The 27,477-nt window shown below is 40.2% G+C and overlaps 1 protein-coding gene across 2 annotated transcripts in view; it reads right to left on the minus strand.

Annotated features, from left to right (window-relative positions):
• Positions 1-1,050: 1,050 nt before the first annotated feature.
• The window catches only part of HIBADH (3-hydroxyisobutyrate dehydrogenase), a 108,783-nt gene continuing 82,356 nt past the window's right edge, over positions 1,051-27,477 (minus strand). For both annotated transcript variants that reach the window (XM_049642940.1, XM_049642941.1), the window contains exons 5-8: positions 16,604-16,737; positions 14,231-14,307; positions 6,717-6,873; positions 1,051-2,033 (exon numbers count right to left, since the gene is read on the minus strand). In XM_049642940.1, coding sequence (XP_049498897.1) covers positions 1,875-2,033; positions 6,717-6,873; positions 14,231-14,307; positions 16,604-16,737 — 527 coding nt within the window. In that variant the 3' untranslated portion in view covers positions 1,051-1,874. The remainder of the gene's footprint in view (positions 2,034-6,716; positions 6,874-14,230; positions 14,308-16,603; positions 16,738-27,477) is intronic.

The raw sequence follows: 27,477 nt of genomic DNA on the forward strand, positions 1-27,477 counted from the left end.
CTTCCACCGCCACGTGAAGAAGCTCAGATTAGCCTCCTGGACCCTGTGGAGAGAAGCCCCAACCGTGCCAGCTGTCCCAGCTGAGTGAGGCCAAACTAGACCCTCCAGCTCCAGAGGAGCCGGCCCAGGGGAGAAGAATAATATAACTGACCTGGAGAATCTTGGAAAATAATAAACATTTGTTATTTTGAGCCGCTGAATGTTGAGGTGGCAATGTATCATCAGTTAGCTTCCACTCTGGCTAACTGATACACAACCAATCCCACTTAGAATAAGAGCCAATGTCCTAACATGGCCCTACAAGATCTGGCCCCCCTCATCTTGGGACTTTACTTACAGCCTCCTTGTTTTTCCTCATATCTAGCATTTGTACTTTCTGCTCCCTGTTCCTGGAATGTTCTTTTCTCAGGTATCTGCGTGGCGTGTTCCCTCACTTCCTTCTCTCTGCTCAAATGCCAACCTGACCACCATAACAAAATACCCTGGGCACCTTCCATCCATCCCCCTTGTCCTGCTTTTTTTCCTTATTATTATCTGACATATGCAGTAAACATGTATTTTTTTGTCTGTCACATCCCCTCACATACACACACACACACACACACACACACACACACACACACAAGACACCAGAATCTATAGTCTACAAGGGCAAGACTTTGTCTATTCTGTTCGTCACCATAGCCCCAGCACTTCTAACAGTGCCTGGGATGTTTTATCACCAGGAAACTGAGGGAAGTAGTTGTAGTTCTGCCAGATTTGGCACCTAGGTCTATCACCAAGAAGACTTCTAGGGGCTGTGGTGGGGAAAGTCTATACTGCGGCATATTCCATTTTGCGCAGGCTGGATTCCGATGGCACCCACAACCGAAAACTTTCGAATGAATGTCCGTTAAGGATTCAGATGAACAGCAGGAAGCTGGCTTGCCACTGGCCAATTCAGACTCGGTTCCTTTTGACCTCCCCTCCCTTCCTTTTCTTCCCACCCGTTCCCCCATCAGTCTGGAATACCAGTTTGTCAGATCATTTAATTGCTCGCCAAATGGCTGCAGAGACACGAAAACTCCAAGAAAGTATTATCAGCATAGAAATTTATTTGATTTCAAAATAATATGGTTATATTTAGAATAATGTAATAATTATCTAAAGCAAATATCATCATTGGCTCTGAAACAGTTCTAAAGATGTCATTCTTTTAAAGTCAAAAAATATGTAGTAAGAATGTAAAAGGAAGCAAAAATATAAAAAACAAGTTTGCTGAGTATTGGGAGTTGTAACAAGAAGGATACACAGTAAGATAATGTAACAGAGTCCAACTTACAAACATGCAGCAGGGAGTTCAGTTAGCTTTACCGACTCCCTGGAAAATAAATCAGTAACCTCAGCAACGCAAGAATACCACCACTTGGTTAACAGGACAAACTTCCCGAGGGACACAGGTAATAATTCACTATGCTTCCCCTTTTTCTAACTCCTTTCCCCACACCAATTTCTTTAAGATAGGTTTCATCCTGTTGACAATATTTGGTTTTATTTGTAAAGTGGGATAAATACTATCCTGATTGAAGTATGCAACGATTTAGTTGAAGATGCTCAGGAGTCAAACTTTTGAAAAAGGTCAATCAGCTAGTTAGCAGAGACCATCAGTGGCTTACAGGGAAAAAAAAAAAAAATGGAGAGAACACAGGTTTGCTAAATAGATAAAAAAAATAAGCAGTTAAAAATGGGTGAAAAATCCTAAGGTTTACTGGGACCTAGACAGTCAAAAGCAGACAGGTGACCTTTGATTAAGCCCATTCACTTGTGGAGTGAGCTATAAGGAGGCTCCAAGACGGAGGTCGGTTTCCAACAGTGTCCACGGCCAAAGGGCAAACTCAGAAGGTCTCCTCTTCTCGGAGAAACTGGAAGACGGACGAGAAGTCTTTCTTTGAGTAACCCTTTGCGCACATCATCCTGTAGATCTGATGGGCTAGGCTGCCCAGAAGGATCGGGCTCTTTGTGTTGGTGGCGGAGTCTTGTGCCAGCCCCAGATCCTAAATCAAACAGGGGCAGGAAGGAACACATTGAGACTGGTAGCGAGGGCTCACTTTGCAAATGTGGCTCCTAATGCTTTGCTTTCAAAGCAGGAGGAACGAAGTCTGAAAAAAATAAGATACTTACAAACACTGTGGCGGGTTATACATATTTTTGTAAGTACTTTCACATAGGGCAAAACTGCTCTGGACAGAAACCTTAATTTCTGAGTCTCCTCCCCACTCCTCCACCCAGACCTGTTTAGACTGCGGACAAGGGTTACTAGATAAATGAGATCACACAGGGAAATGCTTTCTCAAATCTGCAGAAGCCTGTAAGCCTAAGGCAAGCCCCCCATCATGGAATCACCAAATATCCATGCAATCTCTTTATTCAACAAGTATTTAGCACGTCCCAAGCGCTAGTGACACAGGCATGATGAAACCAAGGCACTGTTCTTGTGACGCTCGGGGAAGACAGACAACAAATACTACAGTTTCAGACAGGGACAAGGGCTATGAAGAAAAATAAAGCAGGGGAAGGGGCTGGGAAGTGGTGGACAGCAAGGGTGGAGTGGAAGGAAGAGAGTTCTGATAGAGGAAATGTTTAGGGAAGGCTTCTCTGAGGTGAAGACACTTGACCTATGATCTGAATGTCAGGGAGCAGTGGGTTCTTTGGAGAGCTGGGGGAACAGAGACGCAGGCAGACGGAACAGCAAGGTGCTGGGACACGGCTTGAATATTCGAGAAACAGCAAGCAGGCCAGTGAGGTTGAATGAGAGTAAGCAAGGGGGCTAGGGAGAGAAATGAGCCGGGCATGGGCACACGTAAAACACAGAAGCTTTAGTATGTTTAGGAAGGAGTTTGGGTTTTATTGTAAGTGCAATGGGACATCCACCCTCGTGACAACCCTTTAACATCTTGGCGAGCTAATGCTTCATCCTGAGAGCTTCAGAAAACTTTTAAATCTCCAGCCTCTTAAATATGTATGATGGTATAACTGCAAACATTATTTTGTGCTTATTTGTATAATTCTCACATGTAGACAATAGATCTGAAAAATCTGCTTAACCTTAAATTCTTCTATAGTTTCCTAAAAATAAAAAGCAAGCTGAATTGTGTCCTGCACAGTTAACAAACATACAGCTACACTATTGTTTATACCCAGACAAACCTCTCTGGTTGACATCATTTTGCAGCAAATCTGCAAGATACATTTATTTTCAAATGACAGAGAGAAAATCTACATAGACTGCATTTAACTTTTAACCTAGTTAACTGGAACACAAACTAGAACAGAAGAACTCAGTTAACATAACATACTAAAGAGAACACAGTACTATCGAGAAGAAAGGTCTAGAGTTTTTCAAAGGGGCAAGTACACACCCAAATAAAATCTGTCCAAACCAAAAATCAGAAGGTGAAATTGCTTTGGTGGCCACTACCTTAAAGGATGGACATTCTAAAAAATGAACGGTGCTTAGTCTCTGAAAACCTGAGAGGCTTCTGTATCTTGAAATGTTAGAAAAAGAAGGCATCCCTTGAAGCTGATAATGTGTAATTTAAAATAAATAGATTTTCCACATCATTCATCAAATAAAATATTTATGAATCCATGAGCTAAGTGGGTAATTCAGGAAAAAATAACACAACAATGGCAATAAGGTTCAACGAGTTAACGGAGGACCAAGCTGTCATGTTTTATGAGGAAATGGGTATACTGAGGGAGTACCAAGAATCATCGTGATTTTCCATATGCTGTTCTGTAGCGGCCATCACAAGTAGACATCTAGGTTGGAGAGTTCAGAAGAATGATCTAGTTTTCATATTGACTATGTTCTGATTATATACACACAACATATTAGAATTTTATGATGTTAAGACCTAGAAATAAATGCACAAGCCTCTACTTCAATGACATCCCCTAGCACAATAAAATTTAATGGCAATTGAACAAAACCTCTCTTAGCAGCTAAGCCTTGATCTGTCCAAGCAGAATCACAATGCTAAGACTGCTTTAATCAACGCAGCATCGATGGGGAGTTCTTTAATCTCCATCAGTTTCTCTACACAAACCTAATTAGCTATGGTGTGTTTTTGTTAACAGCAATCTGAGGTGATGAAAGATTTGTTTAAGTTCCTTTCTAAGTACTCTCATTCCAAGCAAAATTAAGAAGTCTTCCTCTTTGTAAGGGAGATCACAACTGCATTTCACTGAGGGAAGGACACCGGTAACACCCATATGTTTGACTCCTGCACTGTCTCACACTGTTAGTTGAAAACACTGTCATTCATGATCAAGAAAATCATCTGATCTATTTTTGAAGTTCACTTATTTAATTTTGAGAGAGAGTGAGAGAGAGAGAAAAAGCACGAGCGGGGGAGGGGCGGAGAGAGAGGTGAGAGAGAGAATCCCAATCCCACTGTCAGTGTAGAGCCTGACATGGGGCTTGAACTCACCAACCGTGAGATCATGTCCTGAGCTGAAGTTGGATGCTCAACCGACTGAGCCATCCAGGCGTCCCAAGAAAATCATGTCAAAGGAAGGACTCTGACAGTGGGCAGGGCCACTGCAGAAAATGGCTAAAGCACAGGTGTACCACAGAGTGAAGGACAGCTAGGGCGGAGTCCCCAGACAAAGCCAGCACTACAAAAAGACAAATTCATCTGATCCTTTTGATCAGAAGCCTCCTACTTCTTATTACACTCTACTTGTTAGCCACTTCCTCTGTTTGAGCCATTAGCCGTATTAGTGGAACCGAATAAGCTAACCGCTCACAACCCACTTCACACAGACACAGAATGGAAACTGAGCATAAATGCGATTCTTTCATGATTCCGTGTGCCCTAATAAATCACCTGCGGCTTCGATGAAAACAGTACACTTAAGGAGCTACTTCCTGTTTCTAGCAACAGCCACACAGCACAATTACAAAATCCTAAATTATATGCAAACCTAAATACTGGATACGGATTCGCATAAAAATAAATATTTTCTTAAACGAAACAGGAGGAGAAATCAAACTGCAAAATAAGAAATGTAGTTTCAAACACTGCTTTATCCAATAAATATTTAACGTGTGCTGGCAATACGCCAGGTACTGTGCCCGAAGCTGGGATGGAGGGGGGGCAAGGACAAACGATGCAGGCCAGAGGGAATAGCGTGCGTGGAGGTTTGCAAGTAAGAGACAACGAGGGGCGCCTGGGTGGCTCAGTCGGTTGAGCGTCTGACTTCAGCTCAGGTCATGATCTCACGCTCCGTGAGTTCGAGCCCCGCGTCGGGCTCTGTGCTGATAACTCAGAGCCTGGAGCCCTCTTCAGATTCTGTGTCTCTCCCTCTCTCTGCCCCTCCCCTGCTCATGCTCTGTCTCTCTCTGTCTCAAAAATAAATAAATAAAAATTAAAAAAAAAAAAAAAAAGAGACAACAACGGGCAGAAATGAGTTCACTATGGTGGAAGCAAAAGATGAGCTGGGAAGGCTGAAACGAGCTGGTGGGACGAGCAAAGGCCAAATCATGGAGGGCTTCGTGAGACAACTTGCAGAGATAGGCTTTAAACTACAAGTAACAGGAAACGGTGAAAGAGACTTAGTAGGGGAAATGGCACACTCCGGTTTCTACACGTGTCCAGAAGCCCGCTCCCTCCCCCGGGGGTAGAAAATGAACCGGAGAGGATTATGAAAGGATAGGACACCAGTTAAGGACTGATTTGGTATGATCCAAGGGAGGCTCAGCCAATGTACTGGTCGTGGCAGAGAAGGGAAATGCATGAATTCAAGGCACAGTCAAGAAGTAGAATGGACAGGGGCGCCTGGGTGGCTCAGTCGGTTAAGCGTCCGACTTCGGCTCAGGTCACGATCTCGCGGTCCGTGAGTTCGAGCCCCGCGTCGGGCTCTGGGCTGATGGCTCAGAGCCTGGAGCCTGCTTCCGATTCTGTGTCTCCCTCTCTCTCTGCCCCTCCCCCGTTCATGCTCTGTCTCTCTCTGTCTCAAAAATAAATAAACGTTAAAAAAAAAAAAAAATTAAAAAAAAAAAGAAGTAGAATGGACAGAACGCCATGGGGAATGAAGGAAAGTAAACTGAGTATGGTGTCCAGGTGTATGTTTTTATTACTTTTGTAATCAGGAAAAAAGTCAACTATGGGGGCAGAGTGGGATGGGAAATAGCTCAAAGTCTGTTCCTCTTCACAGTATTTTCTAAAGTTGAGATCACAAATAGGAGGAGGCCAACAATTTGCTTTTCAGATGACTTTGCGCGTAAGTACGTACATATTCTTAAAGCGGGAAGGCGTATTTAGAAACCTAGTATCGTGAGAAAGATATTCTCTTCTTCTGTGATAGGTGTACCCAATGTCAATGTATTATCCAGAAAATTCTTACTGCTTCCATTCTAAGGACTTGGTAAAATAACGAAAATTTCTATGAAGAACAAAATCTCGCCCATCTCACAGTACAAACAAACCCAAGCACAAAATAAAACTCCCAGCCTATTCTTCTCATCTGAAAGGGCAGGAATATAAACGAACAAAATAAGGATTTTTATCTAAGCTAAGTTTTAACTCACTTCCAATGAGTAAGTGAATCGCTATTTTAGTAACCTTGCCGTCTAGGGTAGACATATGCTTTGTTAAAGGGGAGTGGGGGATTAGGCCATTAAACATCTGTTCCCCTCTGTCTTGGGGAGGGAGTCTCTGCATTTACCATACCTTGGCCATGAGTGTTGCTCCAAATCCACCCTGATAGTTATTAGCCGACGGCACTCCATCCATCACCCCGGGTACAGGATTGTAAGTGTCACTTGACCAACACCGTCCTGAGCTCATGTTTAGGATTTTAGCCAATAGTTTTGGGTCAAGCCCTAACCTGTCAAAGGTCAAAGAAAAGCAGTGTTAAATGTCAAAATGTACAAGTCATGCGTGACTTATTTACGTATGAGGATGCTCTATCTTCCTTCTCCATTTATTGTATGTCTTCAAAAATCAAAGCAGATTGATGAGGGCAAAGAACCCAGTCTTAAATTATAGGGTATTAAAAGCTCGTGATGAAACACTTCTGAGCCAGGACATTCTGCACTGGGAGAAAATCCCCTGTGCTATATCCTACTTTTAAGAAATAACACGTAATTGTGTAGTTGTTGGTTTATCACACACATGGGTTTTCTAGTCTTTTGGATATCGTTGCATTTATGTGTCACATAAGAACCTTAAACCAATATGATAATCTAAATTCTACATTCTTTACTCACAAATGATATATTTCAGAAAGAAATATTGACAGATAAACCATGCATCATGGAAGTCCGTGTGGATGCATTTATATGTATGTTTATTCTTTTAGCTTTTATGAGAATGAATACAAGAGATGAGCCACGAGCAGTAAAACGAGCTTAAGAGAAGTTATCATTATAAAAGAAGACATTTCTTGCTGCAAACTTTTCCTTATTTATTAAATCTTCATTAGACGATCTTGCTTATGAAGCAAGTCTGCACAGAGCTGTGACATATGCTATCTATTCAGAGACATGCATTATAGTTCTGGGTCAACTGCTGATAAGGTTACTGATCCTGATAAAACAAAGCTTGCCCAAGCGGAAACATCATTTGTTCTATCACTGAGCTGAGGGCATCAACGGCTGTGCAGTGTGGACCCAGAAAAAAAATAGAATCAAAATGCTATATTATTTTGATTCTGAGAATCTGAATGCAGTTTGGGAAGCACAGCTTGGCTAAGCTTCACTGAATCAAGTTTCAAATAAAACTTTCTACCCAGCAACTGACTGGTTTCTTTCATACAAAGAGACATTATAAAATAATTGCCATAAAAGCTTTCTGCTTTTCCTTAGAACCAATCTCTTCCAGAAAAGAAAAAAAAAAAAAAAAAAAAAAAAAAAAAACTGAAAAGAGACACGTATCAGTGTGAAACAAATTGTGCATTTTGCCTTGCTTAAGCTCTTGTTTCCTCTGTGTCTGTTTATTTCCCAATGTGAGTATCATGACCCAGTACACATTTTTCCAGTACTGGAGTAGGGGGCTAAGGCTGACAGCCTGTGTATGTCTGGACATCGCACATAATACAACTGTTACGTAATCAGGTTTTCAAGAAGTAGGTGTGGTGCGAGGAATATATATGGCATGCCACATGTGTGAAATCAAGTGGTGGACCATGTTACAATGGGGAGTTTTCTTAAGGATTATAACAGACAGAGAAGATTCACTCTAATCGGCTGTCATACATTCCGTTCAATGGTAGACTGCCCGAAAGAAATCCAACAGTTTCATTCATTCCTTTACAAAATTCCAAGCTTGTTACAGGTGTAGTTTGTTACTGATGCTTTCTTTCCACTTTTAAATAAAAAGAGGCTATCAGTATGCTGTTAGAGCAGATGACTTGGGAAAGAGAAAGCCAATGTGCATACGATGAAAAGTAAAAATCACACATTAACAATTAATCTGCTATAACTGCAAATATATTCCCTAAGCACAAAGGTTCAAGAACGTCTATGTCTAATGTGCTCCATGGGTAGGGAATATTTTTAGGACCCCAAAATAACGCTCTTCCCTTCCATTTGAAATATAATTCAAGGGCTTCTGAATTTAGATTTTTCTTTTACAATGGTTCATCACATTTAAAGCAGCTGAGTTACTGTTCTCTTTATAACCTACCTGGTTATACTCAAGAGAACCTCACAACAGCCTTTACTGCTACAGCGGTTCATGCTCTATGTACAGTACTCACCAAAATGGCGGGCAAAGCTTATTATCCTTTGTAAAACCCTACATTTCATTTTTCTTGAGTGTTCAAGGAAAAATACTGGCACTGATTTATGGAACCCTGTTTGGTGAACATATTACTATTTAGAAGCATCCTGAGGGGCACGCAAAAAAGCGAGGTGGCAGTTGTTACGTGCTCACTTTTCAAATCTGATGCTTCCCCGCTGTGCTGACTCCCCTTTAGGAGATGGCTACTCCCTCACCACTTTTCCTCTCCCGACTCCCCACCCTACGGCAAAGTGTATCATTAAAAAGAGCAAGTTAGAAGTGTTTTGCATTTCATCTTTCTGAGGATTCTTTCACTGGCACATATATAACTGACAGTTAAAATTAGACATAATATTAAAATCAGTTACTGAAGTCCTCTGTCTTCCACTGTGCCTAAGGCTTGTAATGGTCTGAAACCAGCTAGAATACACAGTAATTGTCATTCAGAGAGTCTATCCTAGAACGTCATGCTTCACTGGAGAAGACTGAGTTTCCATTTGAAATCAACAAATTAATCCAAGACAGGTATCTGAAAGGGCAAGTTTAATAGGAAGCAGCTACTGGGCTCTCAACCATGATAAAATGTTATTGCTGTTTCCCTGTAAATTGGCTGGGAACATATGATACTTTCTGCATAAGAGCCCCATTGCTGTTCAGGAGATATACAGCTCAAGCCATCAAAAGGATGACAGTCTGTCAGTCCCCATAATAACTTGCCACTGGATGTGGTTCGAGAGTGTGCGCGTGCATGCATGTGGCTTTACAATTGCTGGAATGTTCTCTGATATAAACAGAGAATGAATTCATTGCTCTGACCGCATATATAATGCAACTCAAATAAACGTCACTGTGTCAAATCTACTCACCTTTAAAACACAAGAATTTTAAATGAACTTTTGAGAGAAGTAAAAATGATGCATACACCGTGAAAAAAATTAAACAGAATCCAAATGTTTGCCTTCACTGTAACCAAGGCTGTTAAGGGCCAAAAAAGTTTTTTCACTTTATATTCTATAGAAGTATCTATACTGTCTTTTGTACGTAAGAACAAAGCAGATTATGTCACTAAACTGAGATGTTTGTATCACAGGATGTGAAAATGAAATACCTAAGACTACGTCACTTTTTTTTAAGTTTATTTATTTTTGAGAGAGTGCGCACACGAGCAGGGGAGGAGCAGAAAGAGGGAGAAAAAGAATCCCAAGCAGGCCCCACACTGCCAGCGCAGAGCCCAATGCGGGGCTTGAACTCATGAACCTGTTTGTGAGCCGGGATCAAGAGCTGGATGCTTAACTGACTGAGCCACCCAGGTGCCCTAAGACTATGTCAGTTTTAACAGACCGTCCACTTATTCATCAATGTTTAACAGATTTGCCACGCGCAGGTGCTGTGCCTGGAGCCAAGGAGACATAGTAAAAATCTAAGAAAAGGCTGTGCCTGCCATCCAGGAATGAGCCACTTAAGACAGACAGACACACACACACACACACACACACACACACACACACACGTTAACTTTTACCTGAGGCAGGAGAACTGCCTCCCTCCCCCTTCTTGCCCCTTTATCCATTTGACAAGTCTTCACTGAGTGCCTACTATGTGCTAGGTATGTTCTTAAGACACAGCAACGAGCAGACAAAGCAAATCCCCTTCAGGGAGCTTGCATTCTAGTTGGGGAGACAGGCAATAGACAAACACATACATACACACGCCGCTGATGAGAAGTGTTATAAAGAAACCACTTTTAACGTTACAATTCAATTCAAGTACTAACCACCGCCACCATCAATAACTACCACGCTGAGCCTGTACAATGTGCCGGGAACTGTTTTAAAAGATTTACACAGATTAACTCATTTCGTTTTCACAAAAAACTCTGTGGACAGATACTATTATTTTTGTCATGTTATAGACGAGAAAAACTTAAGTCTATGGCAGAGCTACGACACCAAACTCCCACCACGCTGAGTCTCACTGGATCACGTGGGTGGGCAACTTAACAGTCAATAAGCCAATATGACAGTGCTTTACCAATCTAGTAAGAAATTTGGTCAGGGCGCCTGGGTAAGCATCCGGCTCTCGATTTTGGCTCAGGTCACGATCTCGTGGTTTGTGGGTTCGAACCCTGCACTGGGCTCTGGACTGACAGCACGGAGCCTGCGTGGAATTCTCTCTTTCCTCTCTGTCCTTCTCCCTGACACACATGTGTGTGCTTTCTCTCGAAATAAATAAATAAACTTAAAAAAAAAAAAAAAAAGAAATGTGGTCAAATTCTTATAAACCTTCTGCCACTTGTTATCTATTGCATATGTATTAGGGTTTACATCATCTATTCCATATGTATTAAGTTTACATCTATTGCATATGTATTAGGTTTACAGCTAAGGGGACTCAAGTCATCACCTAAATGAAAACGCACCACCGTCTAAGGGCAGTAGCCAAGAAACTAAAATGACACTTGTGGGAAAGTTCTCATCTTGAACAGCCTGCCAGAAAAGTTCAACTGTCCGGAGTTTCTTTTAAGGTGGAAGAAGACAAGATGGTCGTTGCTAGGGGCCTAGGTGCTGACTGGTGATGCAAATGACCTGTTATAACCACCAGTACTGAAGAAAAAGACAAGACAATTCCCAGTGGAGCAAAATTTTATGAAAACTAAACAACAAAGCTTCCACTATCAGCACCATTCCTTTGTGACACACGGGAGCAAAACATCTCTGATGGAAGCAGGACACCTTCGGTGCCAATAAAACTATGTTCTGAGTCCTAATTAGAACCCAATTAGAAGGTACAAAGGTCTAATAAAAAAAGAATTTCAAAAATATGTTGTATACCCATATTCTTTATGTTTTACTTTTTTTTTGTAGCATTTAAAATTTCCCTTATATCCATCTTTACTGTAAAAGAGCATAGGGTCAATAAGAGCTCTAAACTGTATGATTTTTATTCTTCTATTTTTTAAAAAAACGGGAAACACTGTTCTAGAAAAAACACTGACTTATGAGAATGAAATTAATCAGAAATGATCACTTCATAGGAACAGGTGACTCTATTTGTAAATGTTGACATTAATGCTTTAAAAAAAATTCACTTCAGAGTGAACAGAATATAAATGTGGCTGAGCCACTTTGATGCTGTACTACTTTGTGGGAATTTACTACTTGGGAATTTATGCTTGCTGATGCCAATTTTCTCTTTCACCTTGCAAAGCTCAATAAATCGTGGTCGCTCTCTATACTCTATTAGAGAACAATCCTGTCACTTTAAACCATGTCTGTAAACCATGGAGAAAAGACAATAGCAGAGGCAATCATTTTTAGGACTTTCAAGCCACTGAGAATCTTTGTCGAGATAAACTAATAAAATCCTAATGTTATGAAAATAAGCAATTCATTAGTATAATCTGAAGCACCAGAAAGTTATAAATGATTACAAGTTAAGTAAAATTAGGGAGTTCCTACTCTCGGTTCATTTTTCATATATGATATATGCAAATATTATATATGTGATAGCAATATACGTATGTAGAGTTTCAGAAAAATTAAACATTTAAAGTTTCATCTTTCTAAACATTATTTTTATCATAGTGGATCAAGACCAATAATAAGGGAAGTTATTGCTTTTCCTCTTAACATTTCTATTTGGAATTCTATCACTTTTCATCTTCTGTTTGATCACAAACTCTCGGTAGTAGTCAATGTACGTATTTCATTGTATATATTTTATTCCATTCACTTGATTCAAGTGACTTTCATACTATTCTTTATTAGCTGGTGTTTGGAGTTAGACTTCTATCAGCACTAACCACACAAAAAGTTCATTTTAGAATAGCAAATGATCATCTGGTAGGAGGTTTGCTAGGAAAATTAGCTGAGGAAGGCCAGAGGATACATCGCTAGGCCTAAGGAATATCTCAAACCAGTGACGCTCAGAGTAAGAAGCAGGATATAAAACAAACTAGCAAAGATGAAGAGGGAAATTTCAGTAGAACATAGCCTAGATTATCTAGGCTTTTGCTTTTCTGTTTTTATTATTATTCATTTATATCCAGAAGAATGAAGATAAAATTCTAAAGATGCATATGCACACTAATGCTCCCATCCTATTGTCAACACCAATTAATTTTGTATGCCGTTTTGGCTCCAGAAATTTACATCTTCCTCTTCCGTGAAATTCGTCTAGAGGATGGACATGAAAACAAGCCACTAGTAACAAGTTTTTCATTTATGATTAAGTGACCCATAGCCTAAAACTGGCTACAGTACAGACATACCACTCTGAACAGCTCCCTGTATACTACCAGTTTTATTAAGGCTTTGTACAGATATGCCTTAGCATCTTACAGACATTCAATTTTAAAATGTAAATGGCACAGGATATTGATAAACCAATTAGCACTGATGCAAAGCAAATTCCTCTTTTATCTCAATTACAACATGACAACTTAATAGGTCAAGATAGTTTAACATCTGAGACAAGGGCAATTCAATAAACAACAGCATCTTGATATGGTAATTAAGAGGAAATGTGAATCCATTACTGTGTTTTAAAAAATATCTCAAGTACTTTGGCTCTTTTATTGCTTTTATCAAAAGCTGTGAGATGAAACACTACTCTGATTTGTGATATCCCTGGTAAGCAGTTTGGGGAAATGTGAAGAAAACACCTGAATAAAGCATCTTGCTAATTGAGCATTTTCTAAAGTAAGAAATGTATATTTATTATATTCATGAAATACCGAACATTCAAACAATTAATTAGGTGATTAATCATATGTAACATTCCTAACCCAAAAGATTAAAGGCTAAACTTAAGACATTAACCTTAAGCATTCTAAAAGATGATCCTTATCATAGGAGAAACAAAACTCCTGCATCACTTTCAGCAGAGTATGGATGCATTTTATTTTAATGGAAAGACATATCCTTAATGTAAAGTAACAAAACCACAAGCCAGTTAAAATGAAAGAGTTATGTACGTGAGTTGCAGCTTTATGAATGCCATCCAGTTTATCCCAAGACTAAACAACCAAGAGCCCTTGTAGTGAACAGATACATAAAACCAGTCACGTGGTAGCAGAACACTTGAATTCGCCATACATTCAAATGGCGTTTTACAAAAATTTGTCCTACACTGCCAAAGTATGTTTAAATTTTACAGTAAAAGTGCTTCTTGCATTTCAACACAACAGAAGAAATGGAGCTCCCGTATAAAAAGGATAATGTAACTTCGAATATACAGCACAACACATTGTATGGCTATGGCAAAGAATATTCATGCTCTCCAGGGCCCAGTGGTCGTCAAATAAGCAAAGTCTATTAAAGTTCAATAATGAAGTACTTTCAAAATGTTCCCAGATCAACTCGTTCATCTCTCACGGACCCTTTTTTTTTTTTCAACATCAGAAAATCAAATAGAAAAGCTCATAAAAATTGTTAGTACATGAAAATATATATTCGACAAACCTGATTCCAAGATTCATAGCTTCAGCAGTCCCAATCATACTAATGGCTAACAGCATGTTGTTGCAGATCTTTGCAGCCTGAAAATAAATGGAGTACATATTAAATATCTTTATTTTCAAGCTGTAACTCACGGGAAGTTGTTCTTCACCCACCCCACAGGCTTCTTTCTAGAAGAGTGTGTAACTACTGATTCTCTCAAATGGGGAAAGGTACATGGTGCTGCATGCCTCCTCCTGAGTCTGCCAGGCTATCTGGGAGCAGACTGGGGAGTCTCTTCCACTGGGTAAGAAACCTACAGTGGTGCCTGAGCTCCTCCTGTGGGCACAGTCTACAGGGAATACTGACCTGTGTGGCCTGACTGCTTTTTCCCCCCAGTTTCACCGAGGTATATTTGACCTACAGCACTGTATGACTTTGGGCCGTACAGCACAATGATCTGACTTACCCATATCATGCAATAATTATTGTAAGTTTAGTTAAAATCCATCATTCCATATAGATACCAAAATATATACGTTTATTCCTTGTGATGAGAATTCTTAGGATTTGCTCTCTTAACAGCTTTCATATACATCATATGGCAGTGTTAGCTCCGGTCATCATGTTGTACATAACATCTCTAACATGCCTACTCTTCATAGAATGGTGCTTACATTCTAACTGGGGCAATGGAGTAACACACTGAAGATAAACGCAACAAATAAACAAAAACAATTAAGTGGAAAACTGTACGGCCCTAAGACAGAGACAGTGAGAATTCAGAGAAACAAGATCACTGAGGAGAGGAAGTAGAACCTGAAACCACCTCTTGGAAGGCCAGGCAGGAATTTAAATAGGCAAGAGGGAGAAAGGAGAGCATAGGAAAAGGTAAATACGTAAGAGGGATTAAATATATCAGAGCATGGGAGAACAGTAAGAAAACTGACTCATGCGCCTATGTTTTAAGGAATGGTAAGAAATGTGGTAGTTAAGACTGGGGTAGGAGCTATGAAAGCTAGGGTGGAGAGTTCAAATTTGACACGGCCGGAAACAGGCATCTCTTCCAAGTTTCAGAGTTGGGAAGTGTATGATGATGCAAATATCTTGATGGAGTTGGTTTTGGTTACAGTGTTGGCAGAGCGGCAAACCTGGCATCCAGGCTTTCTAGCAGCACGCAAGGTAGGAGACAACGGGAGAAGACTGGATCAGGTAACGTGAGGAATGGACAAGACTGCCAACAAGGAGAGACAGTGAAGCAAAAATCAGTAGAACTGGAGGCTGGATAAGAGAATGGAGACAATAGGTATATCTGAGACAATACTAAAGTCTCGAATAAGATAAAGAGGGTGCCAGCGACCAGGACCAAGCATTAAGAGGAGGGGAGATGGAGGGAGAGTGTGTGTGGTGGTGGTGGTAGGGGGATAACTAGTTTGATTTCTGAGTTCAGGGTTGCCATTCACCTCTATCTGATTAAAGAGTTGATATATTTCTAAATGAAAATATTTGCTTTTCTTTAAAAAAAAAAATTAACATTTATTCAGTTTTGAGAGACAGAGAGAGACAGAGCAGGAGCAGGGGAGGGGCAGAGAGAGAGGGAGACACAGAATCTGAAACAGGCTCCAGGCTCTGAGCTGTCAGCACAGAGCCCGACACAGGGCTGGAACCCACAGACCGTGAGATCATAACCTGAGCCAAAGTCAGACACTTAACCAACTGAGCCACCCAGGTGCCCCGAAAATTATTCGCTTTTCAAGAAAAAGATAAAAGTGCACAGATTACTTCTTCCTGACCATATTACAAACAGAGCTGCAGTACATAATTAGATGGAGGAAAACAGCAACTGAGACACCATGAGCACTTCCTATAGAAGCACTTTTTTTTTTCTTTAATTTTTTTTTTTTTAACGTTTATTTATTTTTGAGACAGAGAGAGACAGAGCATGAACCGGGGAGGGTCAGAGAGAGGGAGACACAGAATCTGAAACAGGCTCCAGGCTCTGAGCTGTCAGCACAGAGCCCGACGCGGGGCTCGAACTCACGGACCGCAAGATCATGACCCGAGCCGAAGTCGGCCGCTTAACCGACTGAGCCACCCAGGCGCCCCTGGAAGCACTTTTAAGGATGATTTGCGTGGTCAGTAGGATGATGAAATTTGAATGTGAATGATGAAATTTTCAGTATCTTTTTTAATAAGTTAATTGGCTGATGTCGGCTTAATTCCAGCAGGAATGATGGAAAACTAATTTATTCCAAATTAATTTAAGAAAATCTGAGCAAACAAAGAATCCACAGATTGAACAGAGTGGGGTTGGAATAATAGTATGGTCAGGAAAGACAAATGTACCTTAGCCAATTTTGTATCATCAAGTCAGGGTCATTAATGTGAAAATGTTACCTGCCCGGTCCCAACAGCTCCACAATACACCACATTGGAGCCCATGCACCCCAGCAACTCCTGGGCAGCAGCAAATTCATCTTCGACTCCTCCCACCATAAATGTGAGGTTCCTAGACCGAGCAGCTCCCACACCTGAATAGTTTGGGGGTAAAGGGACAGAACAAAAGGAGACATTTCTTCAAGTGTTTAGGTAGATAGTAAAATTAGAGAAAAGCCCCAAAACAAATGAAAACACCTTGCCTCCAAACTGTATTTATGTCAGGCGTATATAAGATACCCTAAATCTCTCCTGGAATGTGTGTGTGCGTGTGTGCGTGTGTGTGTGTGTGTGTGTGTGTGTGTGTGTGTGTGTGTGTGTATGTATATATACCATATACATATACATATTTTTTTTTAAGTAAGCTCTACAGCGAATGTGGGGCTTTGACTCATGACCCTGAGGTCACGAGTTGCATGTTCTACTGGCCGAGCTAGCCCCTCTCCTGGAATATTTTAAAAATCAAGTATTGTGGAGTTTAATAATAACCCAAAAGAACACACAGATTCAAACTCTTATTCTCAATTCATCTCAAATATCTGGCATAATCATAGCACGAGACATACGGTAATTTGAAATGTGCATTTTATTATTCACATGCATCTTTTATTCTTTTTTTTACAAGAAAATTATTTTTCTTTTTCTTTTTTTTTTATTATGAAATTTATTGTCAAATTGGTTTCCATACAACACCCAGTGCTCATCCCAACAGGTGCCTTCCTCGATACCCATCCCCCCCCCCCCCCCACCCTCCCACCCCCCATAAACTCTCAGTTTGTTCTCAGTTTTTAGGAGTCTCTTATGTTTTGGCTCCCTCCCTCTCTAACCATTTTTTTTTTCTTCCCCTCACCCATGGTTTTCTGTTAAGTTTCTCAGGATCCACACAGGAGTGAAAACATATGGAATCTGTCCTTCTCATGCATCTTTTATTCTAAGAAACCTATTCAAGCAATAGAAAGTATATGAAAAAGGCCCTTGTGCCCTGACCAGCACGAGAAGAGCCAGAGGGATCTGCTATTCTGGGGATTTGGGTGTCTTTAGTCCATTTGCTTGCTCCCCACATGCTATCTACCGACGAGATCTACAAAGAGGAAGACCTGGCTCTTTCTCCCACAAACAAGTAGGCATTTCAGATGGTAAGAGTCTTTTTTTAAGTTAAAGAAAACAGTTGCTTATTTAGACCGGTAAATCTGATGTGCACTTCCCAGTATTATTTGATTTTTCTTTTCCCTCCTCCTATACACCGTTTGGGCAATTCATTCCTAGTGATATGAGCAGGGAGAAGAAACGAGCTGTGGCTGGGCTACTCCTTCCTAGCTCTTTAGAAAGGTCTGATGCATGGTCATTGATTGAAATGATTGGTTAGCACACAAAACATGCCCTAGACTTGTCCCTAAAAAAAGGAGGGGAAGCTTCATTCATCTAACGTTTTATCAGCTATAAAAGAAAACCAAGAGTATTATTGCTGCTTTTAGTATTAAAAAAATTTTAATTCATAATTTTCAAGTTGGGTTTTGTTGGTCAAAACCAGGAAAGTGTGTGGAAGAAAGCTAGTACAGTTTTTGCCTATACACTTGATTTTACAGTATGGCTAGGAATAAAGAAACCATCATTGTCTATTTATCAAATCTGGCCATTAGAATCGATAACTACAAATAACGGCCTCCTTTTTAGTTTAATTTAGTCAATGAAATACACCGTTTTTATATATAAAAACCCCAAGCGAAGAGACTCCTCTTTCATTGAAATTGTGAATATTTTGCTATTGCCAAATCAAGCAGCCTTTCTATTACAGTTTATGCTATTTTAACTAGTTATCAAAAGCAAAAGAGGTCAGCATTATGTTAGCCAAATAACTGTGGAAGAGGAAGTGCCCACATGTTAGGAAAGCCGAGGATACTCACACATAAGGTTAAATTACATTATTTCACAGTATTTTCAGACACACTTTGGAAATGATTATGTACCAAAACCCAATTATAACAAATGCTTTTAATTAGCCAGCCTGTGTCCTTTGAACATTCTGATAATGTTGAAGTTTAAGTGATTGTCACTTTGTTAGTTTCTAATTTACTTCACCAAGATGGTAGATCATTACTCTTTTACAATTATTTTGCTCAATTTCTATAGCCATTTTTATTCAAACCACATAACCATCTTGATTCCTAATCCTGTTGATCTGACCTAGGAAAATTAAGTAGACGATTTAAGTCAAAGCTTACAAACAAATCCAGCACTATCCATCATAGGTCAATAGCTTTGTATCTAGATTACGGATTGCTAAATAGCTTCAGAGAGTCATTTATTAAAGGAAAATTAATGCTGACAATGGTTCTCAGCTGGTTAATCTTTTGACAGGTGTACTTTCTCACTTGTTCAAACACATATTTCAAAAAGAAGAAATAAGTTACTTAAGCACGAGAAGATCACACAGAAAAAAGAATAATTCATCTTCTAACTCAGATGTCTGTGGTATTTCTACTCTCATCTCATTGTGGTGGCATAATTACTAGGACTTTTGCATAACCTACATGCCAATGTAAGGGTCTAACCTGGGCAATTCTAAAGCTTTGGCATTCCTTGGGACCAAACCCTGTCTTTCCTTACATATTCCGTTAAGCGTGTGACACTATGAAGCCTAGTCCCATCGTGAAGGCAAAAAATTAAGACCTAAGTAATCCTAAAATAAACGTAACCATTTTAAGCTTAGGAAATAATATCTAGGAAGGTGGAACTCTAAAGGATGTAAGACATCCTACAGATTTCAGAAGACACTGTACAGCGTTTGAGGTCTATCAATAATAAACAATAAATTTATTACAGTGCCATGCCATTTTAATTCAAATCCACTTCCCCGAATAGGAAAACATAGAACTCAGGCAGTTTCTAGAATACCGGGAGAGGGATTTATTTTAACCCTACATTTTACTAATTATGTATACAAAATCAAAACATATCCTGTGCTTAATTCTATTATAGCATTTATAACACCTTATTACAATGTTTGATTTTCTTACCTGATGCCTCCATTACACTACAAGCTCCCACAAGATCAGCACTGAGGTCTTGTTTCTGTCAGCATTCCCATTATCTACCACAGTGCATGATACATTCAACAGATGGCTGTTTGATAAATAAATTCATAAGAAATTCATACAAATTCACAGAAAGAGTAATTCGTAAGTTCATAGAAAGAGTAAAAATCTGGAGATGGAATATGTGGTTTAGGGGATGTACCATTCACTGGCTGTGTGATTCTCAGCATATAACGTGGGAAAAGCATTAATAACTTCTTCACAGAGTGGCTGTGAATATATGAACACATATATGCTGTAAAATATGACATGCTACTTAGATGTCAGGCCTCACTACTTTATGCCGTGGGTTTGTGGAGTGGGAGTTTTATCTTTACCTACATGATACCTCAAGTCCTTTCCTATCTGGTCGTCTTAGTCGCTGTCTTCTCTAGGAGAATTTTAGCCTCTCTGGCTAAACACGAGTGGGTTTGGACGACACCTATGAACACTGGAAGGAGGCCGGCCCAGGTTAGGAAGTACTAAAGTGGTCCATGGACAGTGATGTTAAAATTACAGCGCAGACCTCTAGTAAAACCTTTCAGCGGCAGCAGGGTATATGGGAAGGTGACAAGAATGCCGCATTTGTTTCACTCGTTCAACAAAACTGAGAACCTATTAAGAATCAGGTCCTGGGGCGCCTGGGTGGCTCAGTCGGTTAAGTGTCCGACTTCAGCTCAGGTCATGACCTTGTGGTTCACGAGTTGGAGCCCCGCGTCGGGCTCTGTGCTGACAGCTCGGAGCCTGGAGCCTGCTTCCGATTCTGTGTCTCCCTCTCTCTCTGACCCTCCCCCCATTCACGTTCTGTCTCTCTCTGTCTCAAAAATAAATAAACGTTAAAAAAAAAAAAAAGAATCAGGTCCTGTGATAAGTCCTAGAATTACACACGAGTGTATGCATACACATGAGTGTATGTGACCTTGCTCCTAAGAATTTACACCCTTGTGATCCAGCCACTTGTCTCCTCACCCATCACTGCCACCCTAGACTGAGCCATCATCATGTCTCACCTGGGTTACTGCAACAGCCTCCCACTTGCTCTCCCTTCGGCTCTTGCCTCCATAGTCTACCCTCCATAAAGCAGCCAGAGGGAACCATTTTTTTTTAATGTTTATTTATTTTGAGAGAGAGAAACAGTGCGTGCGCATGCAAGTGGAGAAGGGGCAGAGAGACAGAGAGGGAGAGAGAGAATCCCAAGCAGGCCCCGTGCTGTCAGCACACAGTCTGATGCAAGGATCGATCTCACGAACTGTGAGATCATGACCCGAGCCGAAATCCAGAGCTGGATGCTTAACCAACTGAGCCACCCAGGTGCCCCCAAGGGAACCTTTTAAAACATAAGTCTAGTTCACGTTTCTTTCCTACTCTCAAGCCTCCTAATGCTTCCCATCACTCTCGGTATAAAATTCAAAGTCCTACAAAGCCCTACAAGGCCCTCTACGATGCAGCCCTTGGCCACCTCTCCCATCTCATCTCATACCATTGTCTACATCGCTCAGTGCTTTCCCACCATCCTGAACTCCTACTGTTCCTGAAACAAGTCAAATACATTCCCATCTCAAAGACTTGCACTTTGCCTAAAATGCTCTTCCCCTAGATATTCGTCACTTGTTTCCTTCACCGCATCCAGATTTTTTTCTCAAAATTTACCTCTTCAGAGAGGCCTTACCTGACCACTTAATCTGACAATCGAAAAAGGCACCCCACCATTCTCGATCCCCTTTTCTGCTTTAATTTCATTCACACTATTTATTACCACCTATTTATTTTAACTCTTCTATTTATCTGGTTTGGGTCCATATTCCCCACATGAACATTGGCTCCATGAGGGCAGTAACTCTACTGGCTTATTCACCCCATATGCACGGTGTCTGGTCCATCACCAAACACAGCATTTGTTCAAAAAGACAGACAGGAGGAGGCAATGACAGAGGGGAGAGCAAGGAAACAACTGAGCGCAGTACTGGGTGGTAACTGTTCTCCCAGAGACACAGAAGAGGCTAACGACTACAGACCGAGCAGCTGCCATTCTAGCAAGTCATTAAATGCTCCTAAGTTGTTTCATCTAGAAAGGGAGATGATGAGATAAATTATCACTGAATTGCTTTTAAGCTTTTGAAATTCCATCATTTGAACTTGCCAAGTTCACAAAATATCTACCCCCCCACCACATTTATCATGTTAATGCATAAAACCAAGGCACGTGTCATTTTATACGATATATGAATGGTTCCGAATTAGAAAATGAGTTTTCTCGTGTAACCACATTAATTAAATCTAATAAGCCTACATATTTGTGGTTGTCTTTAATGCTTTTATCTGATACTTTCCTGTGATGATGCCTCTTTCCTGTGATGATGCCCCTAGTGCTTTTTTCCCATGACTCCAGAATCAGAAAGACTGAACTCATCTGTACAGATGAAAAGGCAAAGACCCAAACCATTCAAAATAGGTGCCCGGACCACCCTGTTTTTAAAGGCACAGGCGTCTACCACTTCTCTTGGGAACTGCTTTAATTTCGATCAACCTTAGAGCGGAGAAACACTTTAAATCTAATCAAAGTCTCAAAGTCAGCCTCTCTTTTTCTCTCTCTCAAAGGCATCACAGGAAGTCTCCATTATCTAAACTATCTTCTTTCTTTCCTTCCACTCCTACTTATGGTTGACATAAAAAAAATCTGACCGCTGGAGATCCATTTGTCTGTGGGGAACAAGAGGAAACCCTGGGGAATAAGAGGAAACAATCCTTGTCCTCAAGGAGTTTGAAACCTAGTGTTTGTGGTGGTGGAGGTGAGTGTGTACGTGTATATGGAGATGGGAGAAGAGAGAAGGCAAACAGACAATTATAAATAGTAAAAGACAGATGCATACTACAGGAGAGGTCTACACATAGGCACGTGGAGGTGCAAAGAAGAAAAGTATCATCAGCAATTAACTGTTCGGTGCCTTTAACAATTTCCTCCATCCCATGGGCTTAGGAGAATATTTGAAATACAACTATTCCAGAAAGTCCAGAATATAAGGTCACAGTAGGTATGAAACACCGTCTTTGCAACCTCAAGAGGTCTAAACCATAATTCGGGAAAAGAGACATATACTCAGAAATAAATGCCAAAAGGTAGCATCATATACCAAGTGTCATGGACGAGGACAATCGCCACCAAATCCTGATTCCCTCTTTTCTTCCATTTTTTGACCTCCGTCATTGAAAGAATGAGTTCTCAGAAAGAGAAAGGGTGGAAAAAGAAACAAATTGTTCTCAAAGAGTAACGGTCTTGCCATCAACTGTGGGTAGGCTTTGAAAGCTTTGATAAGAATACAGGTATCCTGAATCTGTTTGCAAATCAAACAGAGCAGTTTAAAACATGAGCTGAGCAAATAATTTTGTATGTTTTATACACGGACACTGAGTTCTGCCTACTATCTAATTAAATACACACACATAAAAGCCTATCTCTCTTCACAACCAATGTGAGTTTGCTTATTAGAAGAAAACAATCAGAAAACTGAGGATCAGAATTAAGAACAAATACAAAAATGAAACCATAAGATTTCACAATAAATTTCAAATATGGGTCTGAGTATCTTCGAGGTCTTGGCAAACACTATTTGGGAGAGGAATAAAGGAGCCTCATCGAGTTACGTGTTTTAAAAAATTCACATTGGGAACTTCAATCAGGAGACAGTAAGTGAAACAATAGACGACGTTCGTCACATTTTCACAACAAAAGCAGTAGTAATTTTTTCAAAGTAATTCAATTCTTGTTTTTTATCTCTTTCTAATCTTAGCCCACCTGCAACAGAGCTCATTAACAACAACCACCTCAGTCTAATATTTACGTTTATCTGTGTCCCAATGTCTGGCAGTTTTGTTATGAGAACCAAAACAGGCTTAAGTTTCAAATTATGCATCAACATGAACATAACCAGCAGCTGAAGACATTATTCACTATCACTCAGCATTTCTACATAGCGCCTCACTGTTGTTTTCTGCTAAGTAAAAGTTCTTCTTTCTGAAATATTCGCATGTTCGTGTTCACCAAAAAGAAGAACTACATAACTCACTGTATCTGTCCTAAGTCCTGGGAAGCAATGAACTTTCTCTTTTTTGTCCTTAAATGGTTTCTGATTTTTTGAAGTTTTACTTTTCTTGTCAATGGACTCTAACTGGACTCTTCTCTGGTTTCCTATCTACTCCCTGCAACAAAAACCACCATGCTATGCGTACTGAACTATTTACAGTAGCTGGAATGTGCAATGATTTTTTTTCCTTTTATGCATCCACATCTTTCCTAGGTGACTCCCTTGTATGAGATTCCCTTGCCTCCCTTTGCCTGGCTAACTCCTGTTTATCTTTCAAGACTCAACTCATGTGCACTCTAAGGAGCAATGCATGACCATAATCCCCTTTCTCTATTTTTTTATAACATTTCTAGTGATGTTTGTAATAAAGCATGTATACTACTCTCATCAGTGATTTTTCTGGTACGTCTTGTAAGGATTCTTATGGGCAAGCGCTGTTTGAATCTTAGCACCCAGCATATATCACATGTGTGATAAATGTTCATTGTCTGTTTAGGAGGTAGGCAGAGAAGAAATCAATGGCTACTAAAATAACCAAGAATACTAATTAAGACTAAGTAAGACAATGTTCTCTAGCTTATCAAAAAAGCTCAACTTTGGAGAACTGTTCTCTACATGTGGCAATGGTACGTTCACTTACTGCTGCACAAACGTGCAGAAGCATAATAAGTGCACACGTATACACACATTATTAGGAAGGCACAAAAAAACTGAAGAGCATGTATTCTGAGTTAAGAGACCTGGAGCGAGGTCACAATTGAAGGCTGCCCCACTTGGAGAAGTTAGAACACCTCTCAATCTTGGTTCCTCCATCTGAAATTGCTGATAAAACCACCTGCCACACTTACCTTGAAGCTCAAATGGAAGAATACTTTGGAAAGGTATTTTACATGGTTATCACACAAATGCTATAAAAATTTTAAATATAACAACAAGTAAATCTACTCAGCTTGAATACCGCGAGGTCTTTGGCCTAAACAGCAAAGAAGTGAAATTTGGAATTTAGCCTTACTGAGAAGCTGAACCAAGGATTATGATAGAAAGTCCATTACTCAAGTGCTGATAACTTAGAATAACCATTTACAAGTCACAAATAAGGAGATCATTTTCAATTCTAGAACTACCAGAAAGAGGCCGTCAAATCTAGAGAGGGAAGAAATCTAAAAAAGTACATTCAAATTATATTTGTTTATGATACTGCAAAAATCCTGCCACCAAGGCGCTCTCATTGATATATAGCAAAACGTAGTAAATCACTTAATTTACTCAAAAGAACTTAAATGTTTTAACCAGTCTGCCATCAAAAGAGATCAAGAAGAGGACCAATGGGACTTGGGCTGCAATGTGAGCCGTCTTTAAAATGCAATTGTTCTAATCATTTTCTACAGATGCAGCCTCACAAGGGGCTGCTGTCACAGGGACCATTTACGACTTGTTATGGTGTCTCTATTGTTTACCAGCGACATTCGCTGAAAGAGGCGACAGCTGGGACAGAAAGCTGCTACTCAACGAACAATATAATCCCGTGAAAGTAATCAACAAATTTAAGGGTGTTAATTAACTTTACACTTTATCATGTTCAATTAGTTGTCCTTTCTAGAAAAGATTGCCGTGCACAATCAGTTTAGAGCGTGCCATGTTTGATTTGTAAGTGATCACTGTTTCTGTTTCAGAGTCCATGTCAGATGTTCTCTTGGGTTTTGGTGACACAGATGAATGGCTCTGCACATGTTAGGGGGTGATCTGGTTTAACATAAGCCAGCATAACATAACCCCTTGTTAACACTATTTCTGGCATCATCCATGCTGGAAACAGAAAAAGCAAAAACACTCTCAACACTATTCTAGAGTCAGATAAACAAAGTTTAGTTAGTTTTTCCTGAAATAAACACAGACACAAATACATGGGAGAAATAAGCAATTTTTCATCATTATTTTTCAAAGTAAGACTTGTCTTTCAGGGGCATGTTTGGGATCATTTCCTCCCAGCAAGATCTCGAAGCTCTGCCGCATTATGCACAAAGCGCCACCGTGTCCTCGTGCTTTACATAATGCAGATAGCCTTTTCCATGACAGGTGAACAAATGCTACAGATGTGTCATTAAGTACTGGCCTGGTGTCAAATTCTAGAATGTGACTTTGAAATCCAGAAGCTATATTTTACAAGTGTGGGAAATCTGCAGTAAAGTGTATTAATCTATGAATACAAGGTGCCTTTTCTCTTACTTTTAATGCACCTGTCCCTACTTGCTAACAGGACACGGGAAAGCTCATGATGGAGTGACGATACATTCAATATCGCATGGTAATGAAAGTCACTGAGGTTTCTCCGTACTGATGGAGCTTTGCACCAAAGTATTTCAAAAGTCACTGGTGAGGTGAACAAAACGCAAAACTGAGGTGTGGCAGCAGGTGTCTATCTTTAAGAAAATAAAGCAAGGGACGTGCATCTAGCTCCTAAAGACAAAAAACAAAAACAAAACATCTACACAGGATTTTGAAACATCTTCATAAAGCTATACCTTATTCTTCTAAGACTAGCTGTTTCCTGCATAATATAAATGAAACACGTATAAATAAACCACAGCTGGTTAGCTAGTGACAGCATGCGTAAGGACAAAGCTGAATTTCTTCAAAATAGAAAAGTTGTTAACTCTGAAAGCTAATAATGTCCTAAGTTAAATATTAAAGAAGGAAATTATAGGCTATATCTGAAACAGCTGAAACCACAATACACAGCAGCAGAAAACATTAGTTTTCTGCAGAAGATCTGCAGGGAGAAGGGAAGCGGTCGATAGATCCTTAAATTGGAAGCAATAGCCGTTCTTCTATCCCAAGTTGGCAGCTGCTACATTTGCAGGCCTGGTTCATTATTTACCCATAATGACCATCAAGCTGCAGTCAAAGTCAGATCACAACAACTGTCAGCAGCTCTTTTAATTAGCCTTGTTTGAATTCAGATAAATATCACAATAGACCTGCTTATGCTGAAAGAGCAACAGAACGTTCCGCATGGAGTTGGGCTGGCTTGAGAAGGACCAGTGAGTGCAGTACGGAAGCCATCAGACAGAAACAGTGGGGTTTTTAAAGGGTGGGGTAAACAGAACAAAATGGTTTGCTTTCATTTTGAAAATCGCTGTAAAAACCAGCTCCCCGACATTCACCCCAGATGAAGACGGTGCACGGTGTTGGAGCTCAATGAAACTCTGGGCTTCTGAAAGCTTGATGCCTGGTGTCCAAGGAGAAAGTTAACTTAATGCCTTTGGAGAATGTGATTTAAAAAACTCCATTTTGTAGACAATGTATCTTTCAGCTTTCAAAATCATTTCTAAAAGCCAAGTAAAAAAGTCTGTTCGTTAGATAAGCTCGTAACTTTCACGTCCTTCTATTTTACCTTCTTTAGGAGTTGCGTAATTTGCAACATTTTTCTCTGACAGGAATCTGCTATTTTCTATCCACTCCTTGCATTCAGCATTAACAGTCACAAAGTAAAACAAGGCCAACAACCAAATTCTGCGTAATTCAACCGCTGCCATATCCCACACCACTACTCTGGGGTTGTCTCCCTCCAGCCTGCTTGAGAGGAAAAACAAGCGCCAAGATCAGCTGCCCTCTATTTACAGAGGGCTGACTGTCCGCATAGACTCTATACTGTTGCAACTTTGGGGGTAGGTAAAAA

The sequence above is a fragment of the Panthera uncia genome, chromosome A2 (assembly GCF_023721935.1).
Source record: "Panthera uncia isolate 11264 chromosome A2, Puncia_PCG_1.0, whole genome shotgun sequence".
Lineage (NCBI taxonomy): Eukaryota > Metazoa > Chordata > Mammalia > Carnivora > Felidae > Panthera > Panthera uncia.